The 15,989-nt window shown below is 35.6% G+C and overlaps 2 protein-coding genes across 8 annotated transcripts in view; both read right to left on the minus strand.

Annotated features, from left to right (window-relative positions):
• LOC125809594 (BTB/POZ and TAZ domain-containing protein 1-like) overlaps window positions 1–11,516 on the minus strand; it is an 85,794-nt gene extending 74,278 nt beyond the window's left edge. The window contains exon 1 of the mRNA XM_049489188.1: window positions 11,500–11,516. The gene's annotated coding sequence lies outside the window, so the exon portion shown is untranslated. The remainder of the gene's footprint in view (window positions 1–11,499) is intronic.
• The window catches only part of LOC125809578 (uncharacterized), a 56,027-nt gene that overhangs the window by 1,811 nt on the left and 38,227 nt on the right, over window positions 1–15,989 (minus strand). For 3 of the 7 annotated variants that reach the window (XM_049489162.1, XM_049489166.1, XM_049489167.1), the window contains 19 exons: window positions 13,799–13,885; window positions 13,523–13,709; window positions 11,907–11,950; window positions 11,698–11,829; window positions 11,483–11,614; window positions 11,312–11,364; window positions 11,173–11,221; window positions 10,185–10,243; window positions 9,776–9,915; window positions 9,512–9,660; window positions 7,599–7,727; window positions 7,436–7,521; window positions 7,225–7,340; window positions 7,018–7,130; window positions 6,748–6,874; window positions 5,762–5,883; window positions 1,825–1,999; window positions 1,525–1,738; window positions 515–824 (listed from right to left, as the gene is read on the minus strand). In XM_049489162.1, the coding sequence (XP_049345119.1) occupies window positions 515–824; window positions 1,525–1,738; window positions 1,825–1,999; window positions 5,762–5,883; window positions 6,748–6,874; window positions 7,018–7,130; window positions 7,225–7,340; window positions 7,436–7,521; window positions 7,599–7,727; window positions 9,512–9,660; window positions 9,776–9,915; window positions 10,185–10,243; window positions 11,173–11,221; window positions 11,312–11,364; window positions 11,483–11,614; window positions 11,698–11,829; window positions 11,907–11,950; window positions 13,523–13,709; window positions 13,799–13,885 (2,424 nt within the window). The remainder of the gene's footprint in view (window positions 1–514; window positions 825–1,524; window positions 1,739–1,824; window positions 2,000–5,761; window positions 5,884–6,747; window positions 6,875–7,017; window positions 7,131–7,224; window positions 7,341–7,435; window positions 7,522–7,598; window positions 7,728–9,511; window positions 9,661–9,775; window positions 9,916–10,184; window positions 10,244–11,172; window positions 11,222–11,311; window positions 11,365–11,482; window positions 11,615–11,697; window positions 11,830–11,906; window positions 11,951–13,522; window positions 13,710–13,798; window positions 13,886–15,989) is intronic. The other 4 variants (XM_049489168.1, XM_049489163.1, XM_049489165.1 and 1 more) reach the window with 3 other exon arrangements.

The raw sequence follows: 15,989 nt of genomic DNA on the forward strand, positions 1-15,989 counted from the left end.
CCCCAAAAGTTAGCTCATGAGGGGAGGATTGTCCAAGTCCATATAAGGAGACCACTGGTTCATTTCCCAATCATGTGGAAATTTTACCCTCTCTAACAGATGCATTTAATTCTTTTTCAGAAAAGAGTGGACATGAAAGACATACACCTTTGGAACATCTGAAACACACAAGCACATCTTGCATACAGAAGTTCCAAAAATGGACTTGGTTCATTAACATGGGAAGGTACAAAGTGGCCCAAAATGAAGTTTTTTTTCCGAGAAAAGGGCAAATTTGTATTCACACCAAAAATTCATCATCCAAAAAATAATAAATTGGAAAGTTAAATCCCCCAGAGTGGTGGGGACACCCCAAAAGGGAATTCTTAACAATTTTCCTATAAAGTCAACTAAATTTACTATCTTCCCTACCAAATCTTGATGAAGGGTTTGTGAAAAATTACAAAATATGTGCAGTTGTAAAGTGAAAGAACTAGAGTGTCAATATCTAAAAAGATTTGGGTTAGACAGTTACTTCAAGAGGCGCATCAATCTGTGATTTGAGAATCTTGTCTCCTAGAATATCCAGGAGATTCATCTCGAGAGATTCATCAGCACTGTCCACCATCACTGAAAGTGCGCGACCACAGTAGCCTATTAGAAATATCTCAAAAATGTCAGCAACTTCTTTCCAGATACGCATTCTTGCAGGTCTGGTAATAGTCAACTCAGGCCCTGCATTCCCAGTCAGTTTTCTAATATCATCATGCAGAATGCAACTGAAACCTTCAACTGCTAGTCTCCAAAGTGAGCCATCAGGATTGTCTCTTCTTGTTATCATACATCTACGAAAGAAATGCAGAACTTGGTTTATAAGAAGCTCCGAATTCATTAAGAATATTAATTTCCTTGAAAGATGAACAAAATCAATAAAAGGAGTATAAGTAAGCACTTCGAATTGTGATCCACAATTCCATAAAGAGTTACTTATGTATCATTGACATGTGAGACCAAATAAAACAAAAAAAAATAAAATACAATAGAAGCCTACAACAAATTCTGCAAGAGACAAGAAAGGATTACGTCAAAAGTAGATTATTTCTTATCTTTATCATAATCTAATGGCAGTCTTCCTTAGTACTGTTTTTGAGAAAGGAAAAAAATAAAAAGTACGAAGGAAGACTGTCATTAGATTATGATAAAGATTTGAAATGGTCTACTTTTGAAGTAATTAACTGAAGAGAACATGAGAATGGTATTATAAGCTCCCTTTCTTTCCCAACATCATAACAAGATTGGATTAGAAACTAATTTTTTTTCAACTGCATAATAAGGTTGCAATATCTTGCATCTCCCAGCCAGCTCTTAGAGATAGCTCCTCCCTGTCAAAAAAATATACTTCCAAGAAGTATTTTTAATCAAACACTATGAGCAGCTTTCAATGATGGTGGGAAAAGATACAAGAGGATCCATCATTCATGATCAAATTTTAGTGATAGACGGGAACAGAAACTGGAGGATCTTTCATACATGATCAACTCTCACCTTCCCAAAGATTGTATAATATCAGGTAAAATTTTGTACTTCTCTGCTGGTGGAGCCTGCAAGAAGAGATCCACTAACACAGGGACAAGTTTTTCCACGAAAAGATGATTTGAGACAATCACTGTTGTTGAGTCAGGATTCCTAGGTGAAGCTTCTTCTTCCCCTTGGGATGCTGAAGCAATTCCATTACTGATCTTAGCATTATCTTTGGTTCCTGGGCGACAATATCAAACAAAATAAATTTCGTTTGAGAATATAAAACAGCTCAAACAAATGTCTTGATTCCAAACAAGTAACTACTCTCACTGGTCTTGTGGTCGCTCTCGTCTTCAATGCTTCTCATACAGGAAACAGAGCTGGGAAGATACAACAATAATTTGGTAAGCAGCGGTGACCACATGGCAGAAAGGTGCTCTGCAGGACGCAATTGCGGAAGTATTTCCAGTGCAGTACGTTGCACAGGTGAAACATGACCCTAGAGACAGAAATATGTCATTGCAGACAAATTTCAAATAACGAGTAAAAAGATAAACGGCAAGGTTTGTTGCATTATCCTGCTGAACACTTCAACATTTTTCCGTCTTCAATTTTTTAAAAAGATGTCAGAGTTAGAGAACCCTAACTTGTATTTCTTAGGACAAGTTATTTAGTATTAGAATGGAATGAACACTAATACAATGGAATGGTTATAGGGAATTCATGTAACTGACTCCAACTAGTTTGGTATTGGGAGCTTGAGAAATAATTGATTGATTGACTGAATGTTCTAGAAATGATGCAGAACATAATTGCATCCAAATTCAAATAAAACACAAGATAGTTTAAGATATCTGGATCTTGTGGCAAACTTGATGATTAGCTAAAACTTGGATAGCTGCCAGACAAATGATTATGAACCTCGGTGAGGAGTGGAACTCCATAATATAAAAACCATTACTATGGGTGCGGGTGCATAGAATAGCCAAATGAGTTTACTAGAAAGAAGGTGCAGTTCTTTCTGACTGTGCTGCTTCCGATAATCAAGTATGGATGGCCCTTCATACAATTAATAACAAGGGAACCTCTAGAGTATAGCGTTCTTGTTGAACTCATATTGTATAAAGTATCCTCCCTATTCTGAGTTAATTTCTTAATAGACCATTGAACTATGAGAATTTATCTAACAAAGTCATTAAACTTTGTTTTATATCAATAAAATCACTCAACTTAAAACTTTTATCTTACAAAATCACTCAACTTAAGGCTTTTATCTTTAAAAATCATCAACTACATTTATCATTAAAATAAATTTGATTAAACAAAATAAATTATTTTTATGTCATATAAACATGGACCCTACAAATAAATAATTTATTTAAAAATCCATTATGCTTCTTATTTTTAATTTCTCCGAAAATTCTTACCAAAAAAATAAATCCCTTGGAAGACGAGCTGAGAAATCTTCTTAAACTGGATTTCTTAAAAAAGTTGTCGCCTACTAGTGATAATTGTGTGTTGGTATTAATTGGAGTACGAGAAATTAATTTTATTAATATCAAAACTCACCGTAGTATTTGAAATAACCACACATGCTAAAAAAAATCAACTAAATCTAACTAAAAACATAAATAAAAAAAGAAGAAAAATTACCGATTCAACACAAACAATACAAGTTCAATCGAAAAATAATTCAAATTAAACACTATAATATAATTAATCACGCTAAAAAAATAAAGTAAAAGAAGATTTATAACAGAGACGAACCTCTGTGGACTAGTTGGAGATAATCGATGAAATGAATTGAGAGAGAAATAGGGATTTTTGATAAAATAAAAGCTAATAATCTCAATAATAATGTGAGAATAAGAGAGTTTATACGACATAAAAATAATTTTTTTGTCATGTCAAATTTATTTTAATGATAAATGTAGTTGAGTGATTTTTTTGATATAAAACAAAGTTTAGTGACTTTGTAGATAAATTTTCATTGTTCAATGACCTTTTAAAGATATTAATTCCCCTTTTCTTCATAAGATTTTATTTTTTTCAAAACAAAAAAAAATTGACACTTGGATCTACCGATATATATACTCAACATTTAAAAACAACCCACACAGTTATCACATGTTGAAACAATCATTTGTGACTTGTAGCTTTGATTTGGATTGAGACTCAAGGGGTTTGGACATGTTTCAAAAAAGATTGAAATCGAAAAAATGCAGCTGGTGTAATTTTGGTGTTCTGGTGAAATCTCGTGTTTGCAGAGGAAGTGTCGTGATTGTGGGAGAGGATCTCTAGAAAAGGGTCACATTTGTGGTGGCTTATGTTGCATTTGCGGAAGAATCTTTCACCTGGGACAGTGGACCTTCATTGTGATTGTGAGGTCAATGTCGAGATGGGAAATTTTATTTACCAGGTGAGTTCTCGCGATAATGGGTCTTTGCTCGCGATAAAAATGTAGGCGGGCCAGTTCCAGTAACACGATAGCGAGGTATGTGCAACAATCACGATCCTAACAGGTATATATGGAGGGGTCCACCATTTCAGACTCATATTTCACCATTAGCATCGGGAAATGAAGGATTTCAACTTGGGAGCTTTATAATACTTCAAGGTCATGACTCTTAACTCCATGGTGATTATACTTGTTTTATTTGAAGATTAACCATTAAACATGGAACCTAAAGATGGAAATAAGGGATTTTAGGTCTATGCCCCAGAAACACTAAATTATGGATTTGATGGGACTAAATGGACTGCAAATGGAAATATATGCATAGAGTTGGACTCGTGGGGTTATGGGTAACTTGGATTTGAAATTTCTGTTGAGGTTTGACCATGCTAACCCATGGTTGAATTTTAGGGTTGACTTTGACTTTGACCAAATCTTGAATAATGGAAAGATATAGGTTGTATTCTTGCTACTTTGTTGTGCATGTATATTATATCTATTAATTGATTATATGTGTATAACATGCTAGTATAATGTTATATGCATATGGTACATGCTAGAATAATATTATGGTACTCATGCAGATTTACATGGTTGTATTGGACTGTCATGCCCATTGCTTATATGCATGTTAATTTACTTATTTGGTTCACATAGGATATGTTGAACTATGTTAACGAGCATTTAGATTCATGTTGGGGTTATCAGCTACCAGTTTGTGGATTCGAGAGTTGTCAAAGGCAAAAACCGCTCCAGGTCCAGGTTTATTGGGGTTCAAGTGCAAAGAAAATCTACGTGTGGATTTTCGTTTAAAAAGGCACAATTAAGAGAAAAAACATATATATGTAATTCAAGAAAATAGTAACAAATTCATTCATGATATTTTCCTTAACTAATATACTTATTTGTCAATTATAGTTGTTGTTTAGTACCGCTAGATTAAAGATAGAACTCATGGGCAATGAGTCCTTAGTGTCTTACCTACACTGAAGTAAGGTCATGTGCCCTACGCCCCTACCTAAGCTTTTTCAAGCTTCAGGGCTTAAGTGAGGCTTAAATGATTCTTTGACAACACTGAGTTATTTCAGTTTTGGACATGTGGAAATGGATCGTCCCTCATGAGTCGCTAGGCTAGGTGGACCCCAGGAGAGTGGGCATGCAGGTTATTGAGCATGTCGACTATTGTGAAAAGTTGTGATCTTTATGATGAATATTGTCATATCCTTCTTATTATATATGCTGGACTATATGCCTATTGTCATATGATTTATTATGTTTATTATTGTTGAGTAATGTACAGGTTATTGATAAAAGATTACTTTCGTATCACAACTCTTGCCACTAACTTGTTGGGAGCCAACGATACTAATTGAGAACTCCTCGTACTCACTCCTCCATTTCTTTCCCTGTATTTATTGCAGATACAAATTCAAGCACTAGTGAGCATCGGAAGTTGATTGGTAGTAGGAACAGCTGATTTCAGCGATGACCCAACCGCTTAGTTGTGTGGTTTCTAGGAGTTTTCTTCAATATTTTGTCTATTTCCATTTCAGACATTGTGATGTACTTATAAACGCTAAGATGTTCATAAGTTGGGGTGGGTCTGGACCTATTTTCATATCAGCGTTGTATTTAGATACTGTTATCGGATTGGCTATGTTATTGTCTTTATGTTGGACTTATATTCAGTTTTGGGTGTTTTTGTTACTGTTTATCTTGTCAATGAGGGAGTTGTCGGGTTCTGTTCACAAGGCCCAGGGATTTTGGGGCATGACAATTATATCACCATGAAATGCAAGCACTCACATATTCAGCTTCAAAGTTACTATTGTCGACCTTGGCTTGTTTAATCCCTGAATCAACAACTGACAGCAGCTTTAGGTACGTGTCATTATCAAACATCCCCTGTGCTTGAACATACAATTCACCTGCCGATAAAAAGGTACTCATTGAAAACTACAGATAGACTACAAAAGTATCACAGTTTTGTGATATGGATGCTCCTATTTCCTTGATCAGACGGATACCAACAGTCGGCCACTACAAAGATTGCATGAATATAAATAAGTATATAAAACCTTTAACCTCATGAACTCAAACAATAAGTATGCCCGGTTTCCAAACCAACAGATACAAAGTTCAAAGGAATTGTTCTGTGATGGACTTACAAAAACTAGGACATGGGCCAAAAATTATTTGTCTGCCGTTTTGGTCTCTTTAGCTTAAGCGAGGTGATGTGCCCATCCTCAGCAGCTAACTTTGTTTGATCTTAAAACTCATAGTACTCAAATTCATTGCAGCGACTGAGAACTAACCTAATCTGAATTTAGTGTCATCTTGATCCAAATCCTAGTTTTGAGAAAAGTTGAAATTCCAATTTGGTTCATTTTAGAGCCTAAAATAGCCCAATCCAGATTAAGTTTACTCCAAGTCAAACTCGAGTGGTCCTATAAAAGTCTATTCTGATATTTTATTGATTTATTATGCATATGCATATAATACCCACATCATTTACAAAATAAAATAGAACTATAGCTATTTATGGCTATTGACATCCAAGTATTTGAAAAATTAGTGTAGAGTAATAAATTTGCCAAATAGAGATCATATAAAATCCTGATCAAAATCCAAATTAATCAGACACAACAGTAAATGCAAACTGGATTCAACTATTCCAGATAAATTTCTATTAAGATTTCATAGAAGGACCAGATAAAATTCTAATCTGAACTTAAAACTCCCAAATGGCACCTTATTGAGTAATGTCAATTATAACACATATATAGACTTACCAAGACCATGTAAGATCTCCTGCTTCAACTTGTATGCCATATTCCCGTTGTAGTTTGGTGACTTGTGCAGCACAAGCTCATAGACATCAAGCACCGAAGTAAGATAAGGCATAGGCAAATTTCCCTGCTTCATATGGGATTTATTCAATAAAAAGAAGTTAAAACCAATAAGTATTTAGTAATATTCATCAAACTGATGACTTCCGTAGCCTCCTTTCTATTTGAGTGAAGAAATGTTATTTGCACAAATACAGTGAATCACATGACTACCTTTGGGGAATGAGAAACTATGGTAGACTGTAAACAATTCACAGCTGCAAGAGCAACTTCTTTACTACCATTAAATATGCTGTTCCTTACAAAGAGAAGCAAAGTTTCCCATCCTGCATAAACACGGAATTCTTCTATGATCACTGAAAATGTCCTCACCAGGTAAAGACAACATGAATAATAAATCAAAAGGATTTTGAATATTACCAGACTGGAAATCGTCTAAGCTTCTCAAGAAAGGGAAAAAAGAGCGTAGAATTCGAGCTATGCCCCCAAGTACAAGCACAAGTGTCTCATCCCATTGTTTCTGAGCTGTGTTACGACTGCAGAACCAATTAATTCACTCAATAGAGAGATTCAAAATAATATAAATAGAAAAATACATTGATGGTGAATGGTCATTCCAAATTTGGCAGACCTATGATGTATAAGCATATGAACTGCTTTCCCTCCACGTGTCCCTAGTTCTTTTCCTTGCCATTCTGTCTTTGAAGATGTTGCAGCCTAAGCAAAATATATCTGATTGGTTAAGATAAGCTACAGTAAAGTCCCTAAAATAAATTGGACACATTTCAACCTACCATGTGAGAAGAGCGATCTAGTGTAGGGAAAATATAATTCCATAGACAATCCTCCCACATACTCTTTGATAGCTTTTGCCCATGGCTGCCAAGAATTTGAAAAAGTGTCCGAACAGCAGAGTTCCTAACCTAAAAAAGATAGATTAGGTCAAACACATAATTATGTCCTCTATTTACAAAAAAAAGCATCAAAAGACCACACAACTTTCATCATGGTTAGGAGTAGCTTCAGCTCACATCTACTTAAGAAGTTAACAGCTATGATATTATAATGATATAATCTAACTTTAACATGGCCACAGGAACTGAAAGAAACCTTCAATGAATATTGTCTCTGACACTATCAGGTATTGATAAGTTTTCCAAATTTTAATCTTTTATGCCCCCACTCTGCAATGAATGTTGTCTCTGACACTATCTGGATTGATTTACATTCACCTTAGATCACCACTATACTAATGTACTTCCAACAACAACAACATATTAAGTGAAATCTCATAACTGGGTCTGGGATGGTAGAGTATACGCAAACCTTACCACTACTGTATAGAGGTAGAGAAGTTGTTTCCGAAAGACCCTTGGCTCAAGCACAGCAAATTCAAGTACAAGGAAGAAGAAAATAGTGGAAAAAATAGCAATTAAGAAGGAAGGTAGTGCAAATCCTCTAAGAAAGGACCAAGACCAACAAAATACTGCAATGATCGTTAAACAATAGATGATGACAGATATAACAATCAAGAACTACAATAACACCGGTAGTACAACGACAAAACAGAAACAAGCCTAAACTCTCGGAAAGCAAGACAACACTCCACATCTTCCTATCTAAAGTCATCTCCTCGGTAACCTAAAGTTGAGTCATATCATGTCTAATCACCTCACCGCAATACTTCTTCAACCTACCTCTACCTCTCCTCGTACCTACTATAACCAACCTCTCATACCTCCTAACAATCATCTACGCATCTCCTCTTTACATGTCCAAACTATCTCAATCTTGCTTCCCTCATCTTGTTCACCAAGGAGGCCATTCCCACTTTATCATGAACATCTTCATTCCTAACATTCCTTGTATGCTCACACATCCACCTCAACATCCTCATTTCCGCAACACGCATCCCGAATATCCTCATTCCTAATATACCTCCCATATTTTGTTACTCCTCGGTGACCATGATATGTCTGCAAACTAATCTTTCATCCTCCATCTCTTAATTGCTTCCCCCTGTACCTTTGATGGCATATATTCCTACCATCCACTGCATTACTTTGGCCCTACAAGACACTCGCCACATCTGTTGTCTACTCCTCTCCACCTATCTGAACCAGGCTTCATTCCCTGGGACTGTTTTACTGATTTCATATGATTTAAAACCTGCCGCACAGTAGACTTTTGTATCCCTCCTATCTTCCACAATGATATTATGGACTAAGTTTCTGGTCAATCACCTATGAATGATTGAGAAGAAACTATTAGCAAACTAAACTAAGCGGAACAGTCTTACAACAACAACAACATACCCAGTGAAATCCCACTACGTGGGGTCTGGGGAGGGTAGATTGTACGCAGACCTTATCACTACCTCGTGGAGGTAGAGAGGCTGTTTCCGGAGGACCCTCAGCTCAAGTACAACAAATCCAAGTAAAAGAAGAGGAAACAGTATATAAAACATAACATCCAATAAGAAAAATAGTGTATAATCAACAAAGGAGACAATAACATCAAGAAATACTGTGAGAGGTGAAATGTGAGAGGTGAAACGCAGTAAACAACAAATGGCTATAGGTATCATAGACAAGAACTACAAGTGCAAGGCTAGGACTACTACAAGCGGAACAGTCTTGAAAGTAATTGCATAGCACCTTATTTGCTCAAAAAATGAAAAGCCTAACTCCACGGAAAATATAAATACCTCTGGTCTTTCATCAGCGCCAAGATTTTGTAACAATGAAAAAACTGAAAAAAGCAATTTGTCACGGTCAACAATATTCATTTCGAGTGCTTGGTCATTAACTTCCCCAGAGAAACTGAGAGCCCGTTCTTCCTTCATTCCATTGCTATCTGGAAGAAGATAAACATCCAGTTTTCATCTAGCACTTAGAAAAGAAAAAAGAACTACGGACATTCTTTTAATAGGAGAAGGAACTGACGGCCTATACAAAACCTGTGGTTTTACCTGATTCTTTTTCTTCATTCTGTCTACACAGAAACCCCTTAACGACAAAATCAGTGGAAGTCCATAAAAGGCCAATTGCTGTTAAACTGATATTTAGTTCAGTATTCTGAGCACTATATGCCCCAGTCACATCAATGCATCTGCAAAGGAAATAAAATTAGTATATAATAATATGTTGCTGCTATTTGGTTTTCTTTTGCTCATTCCTCTTTTTTAAGTTTGTTTCTTAGTCCTATCTAAGAGCCTCTCGATCGAGTTCCTCTTTTTTCCCATTTATTCAAACATATAAACCACAGTTTGCAAATTGATCACGATTTCCAGACATTATGCATATGTGCTCGAACCTATTATTGAAGCTCCAATTTAGAGAAGAGAAGTAGAAAAAGTCCAGGAACATAAAGTAGCTTACACGTGAAGGCAATCAGCAGGTACTGTTGAAAGGCCATCATTCATGATGACACGAAGATTCTGTGCAAGAATTACAGCAGTCAAACCACATTCAATAAACAGATGTAAACTAAAGCTTCATGGTCAAGGATGTTGCACCATTTATAGTATAAACGTTAAGAAGGTAGAACATAGCCAATACTGATTGTTGCATCATTGAGCAACCATCAATTATGTGGAAGCACTCCGTCCGACCCATTTATATTTATAAAAAGACAGTTTCATTAATGTGCGAAATATTCTTGAGTACAAGAAGTATACTAAAAGGTAAATAACCTATACAAAACAATGGTTCTCTACAAAATACAACAAATTTTATATTATGCAGATAGAAACCTCAGGGGTGCATCAAAAAGAAATTATAACCAAGAGGTTTTTCTTTATCTGTAAGTAGTAGTCCCAACTCCATCAAAAGCTCCCTATTCCTCTCATTCTATCGGACCCAGAGTGAAGCGAGTAGGGGCGACAGCAATATAATTGAGATTATATGGGAAATTAGTACACTTATTTCAAGCTGTACTTTAGAAAAGATAAAAGAGTAATCATTTTGTGGTCGAGATTTCGATATTCCTCAAAATGCCCTTAAAAGATGTAGGACAATTAAAAGAAAACTAGTCAAAGAATGAGAAGAATCTAGAAAACAGGAAATATCAAGTTGTCCTTAATATTTCATTTGTTTGGTAAATCTCTAAACGATATCCACAATCCACTTTATCAAACATAGTCAGGATCCCTAGGGACTAAATCAACACTCCTCTTTTTGTTTTGGGAAAAAGAATAAAATGTTTGGTGGACCGTGAATGCCCTGCTACTTTAGCTGGCTTGAGTCAATCAACACTAAGCAAAATAAATGGAGAACAGATTGAGCTAAATTCGACCAAGCTCGCATATCTCATGAGATGGCCTAGTTCACTTGCACCCTCAATTTGATCAATGTTTAGGATTATCACCTGAAATCCAAGAGTAACGAGATCCTTCTCAGCAGCGTCTGCCACAGACCTGAAAGCATCATTCCAAGATTTTAGAGTTCTCTTACCTGGAAAAATATGGCTCTAAAGATCTAAGCAACTCGAAATACTGGATGAGCACCTCAACAATTCAAGAATATTTGGCCAGCTATAATGGAGCTTTTCCCCATGTCTCTGAGGGAATAGACATCATCAGAAAGATAGAAAGAGTAGTGAGAGAGGATTACAAGAAGATATTTCTGCATGTCTCTATCAATATTATGAAGTATATTAGTAACTTGGATCACATTACCTCTAAAACATGAAGAAGAATTTTCAGAGATGCAGCACGAACATCTATGTTTTCAGCTGATGAAAATAGCACTTTCAGAGGAGATATGACAGAACACTCCAGTGACCTCAACTCTGTATTCTCAGTTTGTACCTAGAGAGTTTGTCAAAGGTAAGGAATATTACCACCTTGCATGAAAAAATCCATGTCCTCCCAATGGAAAGGTTAATTCTCACATCATTGAATGCAGACTTGAGCTTGGATGATGCATGTTCCTGGAACTCATTAGATCCTAAAACAGCAGAAATAGATTGATCCATCGCATTCAGTGCAATAATTCTCACATGTTGATTTGAACTATTGGTAAGCTACAAAAACATGAAGATATTAGGAAATATATAATAAGTACAACCATAATATTTTATGAAACTTGGGCTTAGATTACCTCAATAAAGTGGCCAATAACTTCATCCCATAATGGCTCCACCCCTGTTTATAGAATACGATCATAATGTAGCCACAATAATCACCAAAAATGAAAAGAGAAAAACTAATGTTCACAACCCATCCCTTCTTCTTCACACCCACTTCCCTTTTCCCTCATCTCATTGCTGCCGGCGATTTCTCTGTGTAAGGTCATGGCCAACCAACTTTTTTTCACAGACAAAAACCATATTATTATTCTTCCCCATTCAAACCAAATTGTCATCAAACAGAAAAACACCCAACTTTCCTTCTCCCTCACCTCACTGACATGGCCAACCAATAGTTTTCTACCAATACCAATTATATCAGTAGTTGGGGATTTTTGGCCTGATATTGCAATGGATTTATCATTCCGTCCATGTCCTTCATTTTCATGCATACCTTTCTCGTCTCAAAATTCAGTACCAAAAAGGGGATTGAAAAGTCAGAGAAGAGAAAGTGAAAGAGGAAGACGGTGACGAGGACCACCGGAACTACTCTCTCTCTCTCTCTCTCTTTTAAACTTTTATTTTTCTGCAAAGAAATAACTCATGTAGAGTTTGCTGGATCGAAAAATTGGTGGATGGACTGAGGTTAAGACGGAAAGAAATGGTGGACTTGTGGTGGTGGAGTGATGGCAGAGGTGGTTTTCTTGAGAGAAGAAGTAGGGGAAAAAGATTATAAAAAAATAAGAAAAGAGAAGAAAGGAATGGTTTGAAAAGAAAAAGGAAAAAAGTTGTTATAACACTGGTTTCACGCACTCAACAACAAATGAATTTCACTAGTTGTGCCACGTCTGCATGACGTGTTTAATAGGTACATATTTTTTAAGATGGGAGTATCTAATAGGTATAAGGTTAGGTTGAGGTCTCTGAGTGAATTCTGTGGACAATTTTAAGGGGCCATCTATGACTTGAGCCCATTTTTTACTTTATATTTCTTCGAAATATATATCCTAGTCTTGAACTATTAAGCCAACTCAAGTGAATCGGGCAATCATGATTGTGAATAAGAAAATAGTTTAGAAAGCTAAAAGGGGTGTAGTCGGAACATTTCCCAAGTAGGCTCTTCGAGAGATGTGTCTCATAGCTCATGTAAGCTTTATTTTGGTTCTTGTTATACTTGTAATAACTTGGAAGCAGAAGTTTGAAACAGCTGTATATTCCATGGAATTATGCAGGTACTTATTGAATGATATATGTTATCCTTTCATTCAAGTAATCACCACTTTAAAATTGAATGACCACATAATCCAAAAGCTTAAACTATTACAGAAGACACACTTCCATTTACTTAATCATATATTCAACAACCAAGATAGTGCTAGGGAAGTCAAAATCATTTACAGCTTACCAGATAGCTAAAATATCTGATCTTATAGCATTTTAGCTGCAATACATCCTCTTACTTTACAATTTCAGAAGAATAACTAGAGTATTAAATAAGTATGATATTATATTTGATGTTACCTTCCACAAAATTGAAACAGATAGTAGCGACTCAAACCATAAAGTGCATTTTCATAGTTATTTCCACCTCAATATGTAACAACAGAAAAGGAAACAACAAACAGGGAAAATAGTTCTCAGGACATACTGTGCACATTATTGACAAGGATTGATAACATTCTTTCTACTGAGAAACTGATGCTTCCACTTTTTTGACTTGACGTTGGTCCAAAGCCACTCACAGCTGCAGACATACACTGATGTGACAACTGACGTAGAGCAGAAAGCAGTGACTTGACCGCAGATAGATGCATCAGAGCTGAGCTCTCAAACAGCTTCATAAAGAAGTGAAGTTTTATCTTTATATACACATAAATAATAAGTTAACGGTGAAAAATGAGAAGAAAAAGGGGAGCTCAAGCACCTGAGAATTTAGGGAAGAAAGAATATGAAAATCACTATATTGGCCAGAAGAATCTCTGGTGAGCTTAGGCACAGCTGTAGAGACCTCCTGCATCATGGTATTTAAGAGTGGATAAATCAATAGATTTTTCAACCTTTGGTGGTGACAAATACAGATTAAGCCTGAATGATACGGAGAGCCTAAAAATTTCTACAGGCTCAAGTTGTAAATTTGCTCATACAATATGCTTATTAGCTACTATGTTATTTCAAGAATTCATTCCCTTCTTACTTGGAATTGTTTGCTCATAATAATCTATACTATATTAAAAGCATGAAGACCCTTGGAAATGTTGTTTGAACTTTTCGTCTTTCATTAAGAGACTTCGCTTTAGATAAAATCGTCTTTTCACCATTTTCCTTAAATTATAATACCATTATTTTAATGATATTAAATATGGACTATAATATAAATCCTAAAATAATTGGCCAACTCCTAAATATTTGGTAAAAGGTTTTTTTTATTAAGGTATCTAAAAATAATGAAAAATTTCATGAATTCTAATTATATGAAGAAAGGTTTAGAACTAAATATGTTCGTGAATAATGAAATTGAGTTAATCAAGGAGTCCTTTCAATTCATTATGATCATTTTTAAGAATTTATAATTTTTTCATTAATTTTCATTGTATAACCCAAACATATTGTTTATTTACCATTTATGTTTTCTAGGTTTATTAGGAATTTCAATGCTAAATTTTCTGATATTAGGAATCTGAAATAAAATAATGTAGATATTGTAAGAATTGTTGGTAGAAGTCAAAGAGGTCTCCAATTCAATGTAGATATTGTAAGAACTATGGGCACATTGATAAGTATTGTAGGCAAAAGCAAAATCAAAGTGGTCAGTCTTCCCATCGAGTGAATTTCGTAGATGATCACCGAGTTGGAAAATCAGAGGATGAGTTTTCAGGAGGAGGTTTTCATTGCCTCACACACATCACATGTTAATCAATGTAAACGGTATGTTGATAGCGTGTGCACAAGGCACATGGCAATTGATGAAAATCTGTTCATTACATTGGACAGATCTGATAGAACTAAAGTGAAGCTTGGAAATGGTGCATTGGTTGAAGCTCACGGTAGAGGGTCAATAAAATTTCCTACTGACGAAGGTATGAAAATAATTAATGATGTTCTTTATGTGCCAAATTTGACTCAAAACTTGTTTAAGTGTTGCTTAGTTGCTTCATAAAAATTGTTCTCTTAATTTTACGGACAAACAATGTGTCATTTATGATCCTAAAGGATGTGAAGTAGCTAAAATTAGCATGATTGAGAATTCATTTCCAATTTCATGTTATTTTGTTGATACTTGCTATTTCAATGTTGAATTGAGTGATACTTGACTTTGGCACAAAAGGTTCGGTCATTATAATCTTAGCTTACTGGTGTATATGCAATCAAAGGGTATGGTGCTTGAAGTACCCAAAATTGACATGTGCAAAGATGTTTGTGAGTCATGTCAATTTGGTAAAACGCAAAGGCCATCCTTTCCTAAAGGAAGTCTTTAGAGGACCAAGGAAAAGCTAGAGTTGGTTCATCCATATTTATGTGGAACAATGAGGACGGTTTCTTTGAGTGAAAATAAGTATTTTATTCTCTTTGTGGATGATCTAACTCGAATGAAATGGGTCTACTTTCTTAGTAGCAAATACCAAGTGTTTTCTGTTTTTAAAGAATTCAAGGCTATGGTAGAAAGGGAGAGTGGCTTCCAGTTGAAGTATATCAGATCAGATAATAGAACTGAATATACTTTGTATCAGTTTAACAAGTACTGTAAAGATTTGGGTCTCCAACAACAATTCACTATTAGCTACACTCAAGAACAGAATGGGGTTTCTTTCTTAGAGGAAGAACAAAACAGTGATGGAGATGGCAAGATGCATGTTGGTAGAAAATAAGATGCCTAAATACTTTTGGGCTGAAGCAGTCAATACCGCTGTCTATTTGCAAATAGATTACCAACTAGAGCAGTCCAAGACATGACACCATTTGAAGCATGGATGGGTATCAAGCCGTCTGCAAGACACTTATAGGTATTTAGCTCGGTATGCTATGCCCATGTTCCTAATGCTAAAAGAGGCAAATTAGATAGCGAGGCAGAACGTTGTGTTCTATTGGACTATAGTACAGTTGCAAAAGGATACAAA

Source organism: Solanum verrucosum, unplaced genomic scaffold, assembly GCF_900185275.1.
Source record: "Solanum verrucosum unplaced genomic scaffold, falcon-dt-bn FXZP01000121.1, whole genome shotgun sequence".
Classification (NCBI taxonomy): Eukaryota; Viridiplantae; Streptophyta; class Magnoliopsida; order Solanales; family Solanaceae; genus Solanum; species Solanum verrucosum.